Source organism: Oncorhynchus nerka, linkage group LG10, assembly GCF_034236695.1.
Source record: "Oncorhynchus nerka isolate Pitt River linkage group LG10, Oner_Uvic_2.0, whole genome shotgun sequence".
Classification (NCBI taxonomy): Eukaryota; Metazoa; Chordata; class Actinopteri; order Salmoniformes; family Salmonidae; genus Oncorhynchus; species Oncorhynchus nerka.
In genome coordinates this window covers 89,772,599-89,778,321 of record NC_088405.1, presented here as the reverse complement: position 1 = coordinate 89,778,321, position 5,723 = coordinate 89,772,599, and the positions used below count along the sequence as shown (strand labels likewise).

At 41.2% G+C, this 5,723-nt stretch overlaps 1 protein-coding gene across 2 annotated transcripts; it reads right to left on the bottom strand.

Annotated features, from left to right (window-relative positions):
* Window positions 1-2,074: 2,074 nt before the first annotated feature.
* On the bottom strand, window positions 2,075-5,268 carry stc2b (stanniocalcin 2b). Of its 2 annotated transcripts, XM_029648967.2 has the most exons (5): window positions 4,990-5,268; window positions 3,743-3,885; window positions 2,721-2,932; window positions 2,538-2,583; window positions 2,075-2,399 (listed from the first exon to the last, which is right to left on the bottom strand). In XM_029648967.2, exons 1-5 carry the CDS (start codon window positions 5,132-5,134, stop codon window positions 2,205-2,207), a joined length of 741 nt encoding a protein of 246 aa, XP_029504827.1. In that variant the 5' UTR covers window positions 5,135-5,268; the 3' UTR covers window positions 2,075-2,204. The 2 variants fall into 2 exon arrangements, with proteins under 2 accessions (XP_029504827.1, XP_029504826.1); XM_029648966.2 differs by having other exon boundaries at window positions 2,075-2,583; window positions 4,990-5,266.
* Between the last annotated feature and the right edge of the window lie 455 nt (window positions 5,269-5,723).

The following is a 5,723-nucleotide window of genomic DNA, read 5'->3' as shown; positions in this document are numbered from 1 at the left end:
TTAGTTTTATTCAACAATATGCTTATAAAATGATTACAATGCATTGTCATAGATTTAAAACGGCAAAGTATCTGAAATGTTTAATGTTAAAAATAACTCAAATGAAAAGTATAAAATGGTAGTTTGCTTGTATCAAGGCCTAACCCTACACCACAAATAACAAAGGTAATGCATACCTTAAGAAAAGTAGTCAAAATAAATACAAGTTAAATACTTAAACATTGAATCAGAGTACAAACAAACTTCGTAAGAAATAAGTTGCTGTTGTCAAGTACAGAGTCTGAATGCAGTCATCCACTTGACATTTAGCCGCTAGTACTGACAGAAGTTGTGTAGAGGGCAGTTGATGCTCATCTTACACATGCACAACTGGACATACCAAAAGAAAATCCACATTATACAAGCCTACTGTACAAAATGTGTAAAAAAAAGTAGTAATAAAAAAAGAGATAGCAGAGTGTCTGTTGTATTCATACCAGTTCAATGTCCTCTGAAAGTGTCCAGTATTAAACATCTCTAGAGCTGGCATGACTGGTGAGGTAGGTTACTTGGAGTACTATTGAGGTTACTACTAAAGGACAAGCTAGCTAGTTGGATCAAAAGCTAGTAAAAACATTCAAACTGTCAGATTTGAAAATGTTTGACAAGACATTCTGTGGTCATCCTGTGAAAAAATGAAAAATTGCAGTAGACCCTGATACATATAAAACAAAGGCCTCAGTGAGAACAGGCTAGGACTCACAACATTCCATTTAAGTAATACATTTTGATGGGTCTCATTGTTTTGTTATAACACCTGAGGTTTCCTGATGTTTGCCTTTGAGTGAACGCGCATTACCATGTTTGAGTTTATGGTTGAGATACATCTTTTTAATGAGCTTTCCTGATTGTGGTAGAAGGGCCACTTGTCAGCCTAGTTGTTACTTGTGATGAGAAATCACACAAGGCATCATATGGGCCAGTAATGGACTTCTCTTTGCAGAGTTGATGTGACATTGAGTTGTACGGTTCACTTTTGTACTGCAAATAAATAGTTTCCGCAGAAACATTGACAGCTTTGCGTAAGCACAATTCTCTACACAAGTTTATTTACGGTAGCGCTAGTATTTAGTTAAAACAAATGCAGTATTGAAACTAGTTGACAGAATGTAAAACACAATAGACAGTTTACTTATAAATTTACCTCATCTTCCGGATACCTAGAAAAATAGGACCTAGAGCGAGTCAGCCATCCAAGATGTGGGTTTAATTACGTGTAAGGTCTCTTTAAAACCTAATTTATCAAACTATAAGTCATAACTGTGTGTAATACCAAGTTAATGTCTAGCTAAACCTGGAATATTGCAGTCACAATTTTGGGAAGAAGTGTAAGACAACTTCCAACCAGTTCCAATAGAGTCCTTGCTGTGACAGATATCTTTACTGAACTAACAGATACAGTATAAACTATTTATACAGATCCAGGTAAAATTGATATGCCCATGATTTACTTTTAAAAAGGAATCAAATTAAATAAAAGTTACTTTAAAATATGTTTTGAATATCACTTGTAATTAAAAGGAATTATTGAAAAACAAGGCCTCAATCTACATTTGACCAAATATACCCTGCCACCTGTACCATTTAGGAGAGAATGAATGGAGAAGCATGGTACACGGTCATTACTCTCCCTTTGTTTACAACAGAGGTAGTCTGTAGTAGGGTTGGTTCAGGGGAAGGGGGTAGGGGTTGTTTCAGGGGAAGGGGGTTAGTCATCTGTAGTGGGTTGTTTCAGGGTTGTTAGGGTTGTTTCAGGGGAAGGGGGGTCAGTCATCTGTAGTAGGGTTGTTTCAGGGGAAGGGGTCAGTCATCTGTAGTAGGGTTGTTTCAGGGGAAGGGGGTCAATCTGTAGTGGGGTTGTTTCAGGGGAAGGGGGGTCAGTCATCTGTAGAGGTCAGTCTGTAGTAGGGTTGTTTCTGTAGGGGTTGTTTCAGGGGAAGGGGGGTCAGTCATCTGTAGTGGGGTTGCTTGAAGGGAAAGGGGGTAAGAGGTAGTCTGTAGTAGGGTTGTTTCAGGGGAAGGGGGGTCAGTCATCTGTAGTGGGGTTGCTTGAGGGGAAAGGGGGTAAGAGGTAGTCTGTAGTATGGTTGCTTTAGGGGGAAACGTGGGTCAGAGGTTAGGGGCTTATCTGTTGCGTGTTCAGGCTAGGGACCTTGCACTCTGTTTCACCCCTGGACGGCGGTACTGGGTGCTTGACCGGGCACAGCGAGCCCAGGGTCTGTGGCATCATCCAGGGGATTCTGACTGAGACTCTCAGAGGGGTGAAGGCTCCCCTCGTCGCCTAGCTGGTCTGTTCTTGGTTGGTCCTGTTCAGTGTTGGGGAGGGAGAGCTGGCCAGCAGGGGGCAGTGTGCTCCTGCCCTGCAGAGAGGCAGAAGGGACAGGGATGTGTTGGGGGTCAGCTGAGCGGCCCAGGGAGCACAGGCTCAGGCTGCCACACAGTGCCCCCCAGTTCAGCTCACACTGCATCCTCACTCTCCGTGCTATAGCCGTCCTCACCTCCTCGCCACAGCCCAGCAGAATGTTCACCAGCTCCACATGAGGCCTGACATAGGAAGAGGAACAATTATATTTCTGAATGCAGATTACTATAGTAATTTAATTCAGAGCATGTGGACTCTGGGCCATTAAAATGTACTACACTGAATGGGTTTAGTATGAAATGGAAGGCCTCATGCCCACCCTTTGGGGAAGAGGTCCTGGAAGTGAATCATCTCCACCATGACGTTGACGTTCTCCCTGACAGCAGAACAAAGGTTGTGTTTGACGTAGCACTCTCTCTGCAGCTGGAACACCATCTCGTTCACCGCCAGGCACTTCCTGCTCACACAGCTGAACCGGTGCCTCAGGCCGTGGGCCATGCACTTCAGGGCATCCTTGATGAAGGACTTCCCCTTTAAGAGTTCAACATAAAAGGTTATGGGCTGGTACAATAGTATAGCTGACAATTATGGACAATAACCTTGAACTGAAGTTGTAGTCGTCATATCCTCTTACATTTATTTTAGCGGGGGGGATGAAACTTTATTTTCAAGTAGATATAGTTCACCCAATAGCAGTTTCATTTTTACATGAAGATGCTAAAGTTGGTAATAGTTTAGAGTAGAGTGGCAGTCGAGAGAAACTTAATTTTCGAAAGTTCCAAGTGGTCAAATCTAGTCGTTTGAGACGGGCGTCTCCAAAGCTGTATTGGGAAGGGGGATACCTAGTCAGTTGCACAATGCTTTGAACCAAAATGTCTTTCACATTTAACCCAGAGAGGTGTGGTGGGGGGGGGGGGGGGGCTGCCTTAAATTGACATCCTCACCCAGGGAGCATTTGTTAACGGTCTTGCGCAAGGGCAGAACAGCGACCTTTTGGTTACTGGCCCAATGCTAGGTATGTTGTAGCTTATTTTCTAAGATGCATTATGAGTTCACACTTTTTCAGCAATTATGACAATAACTGGCAATTTGCGTGACAAATATTCGTAAACCAAATTTCCATAATCGTCAAAGCTATACATCTGAAGTGGCAATTTCCAAATTGTGTTGTGCTATAACTAATAAGCATAACACATGTTTATACAGTTCCGTAAAGCATGTAATCTGTAGTAGGGCATGGGGATACTGTCACTTTCTTTCACCCTCTACGATAGAAACACACTCCTCCTGGATTGTGAGTGACTCAGGTTAGTTGGGAGGTTTGGAAGAAGTGGGATATACCTGGGAGTCAAACTTGCCGGCATTGTGCAGAAATGTCATACAGATGTCATGTAGGCCTTGGATTTCACACGAGTTGTTGTTGAAGCATTCGAACATGCCACAGCCCACATCCCCAGCATTCACCAGACAGTGCTGGATCTCCGCTGATGGAGAGAACATGTTAGTGAACATGAGGGAGGACATGTGAACACTACAAGGGAACAGTAGCTTTTTAATAATGCAGAAGTTGACCTGGTGCCAATGTGGTTGCTAGGGGGATGAGAAAAAAAAATCCCAATTTTTACTGATACTTTCAATAATGATCATGTTCCAAATACAGTAAAGATTTAGAAAAAAAAAAGTCCATGATTTAGTAGCAAATAGCTTTTACAATTGCAATAGGGTTAGACCAGTGATGACTAGGAAGATGGAATGCTGGGACCATTCGAGTGCCTGACGCCATGTGGCATTGTATCGGTGATTACAGAAACGCAGGGGATAGGCAAAAGTACATTAATGCATTGCTAATAGTGTCATAACGGCTTTGATCGAAAAATAAAACATGGGCTTCCATTCAATGCATTTGTGCGTAATTGAACACAAATGGCAACTTGCGCGTTTTAAAAATCAACCCAATAGCAAACATTCAAGTAACCTATAGTTAGAAAAATGTCAAAACAATAGAATCATTCCTTTGTAGTCTACACAACCTACCACCTTTGCATTTATGTTTCTTAGCAAAACTTCTTATAGGTCATATAGGGGGCAAATAAAATATTCGAAAACATGCAAATGTATCATAACAATACTACAATTTCTAAAATTGTTTTCATATTCCCGCTGGTGTGCCTTTGCCGGGGTAAAAACAGCTTGCCGTCAGAGCTTGTGTTGGCATTTAAACAGGAAGGTGCTTGGAAAAGAGCTGGCCACTAGGCGTATGGAATTACAGTGAAGTGACAGAACTAGAGATCACTAGGTACCTGCGTAGGAACAGACTATGATAAAAACCACATTTCGACCACAGGTGTGTGTGTGTCACAATTTCGTAAAAAGAGTAATCCACATTGAAATCAACTTCTCCACATGAGACTAAATAACCCCAAAAGACATGTTGTCATAGAAGTATTGATTTTGTCATTTTGGCTCGTGACAGAATGTGAAACTCAGAATTCAAGCAGGGTATCATTATTTTTTGAGTTCACCTGTTTAAAAAGTTATAAATCAGAATTATTATTTTACACATGCAATACATAGTAGCATTCACTTACCTGTGTTTTGCAGTGATAGTCGTCTTTTCGGCTGGTTCAAATGTTTGTCTTGAGGGATTTCGTGAAATTCGTTTGGATCTGTCGCCAATAATTGCTGAAACGCTATTAAAAAGAGCGCTAAAGAAAATGTAAGTAGCATCTCCATTTGCACTATTACGCACTCAAAAAAAAAACGGAAATTTAGAAAAATATTACTTTTGAATTAAGTTCAGCTTGGAACCGCGCATTAATGTCGAGAGTGAGTACCGAGAGGGTATGATGCTTCCTATATCTCCCTCAACTCGTGTCAGTTTTGATTAAGTAGCTAAGCAGGTGCTGTCATTCGTGGCTGCCGACCAATCACAGTGGCAGGCATCCACCACCAAGTTTAAAGGGCGTGCGCTCAATTAAATATTCGCCTATCCTGTACTGAATAATTAGAAGCAATTAGTGACATATTACCACAACGCAGTGGTGCATTGATATCATGATGTTTAAAAAATATATATTCTCTGTAATAATACAATGTAAGGGTGGGGTTAGGTTTTTTCTTTTGGTTCAACTTCTGAATCATTTGTTGTTATTCACATCTAGTATTTTTTTAGTAATTGCTGCTGCTGAGGTGGCATTTGAAAAACACAGAATAAAATTTTAGAATAGTTTGTGCATACCCAGAGAAATGTACAATAGATGCTTATGGACTGCACTAAGGGACTTGTGGTGAGGTCAGTGGATGGGTAGTCACATTATTAAAG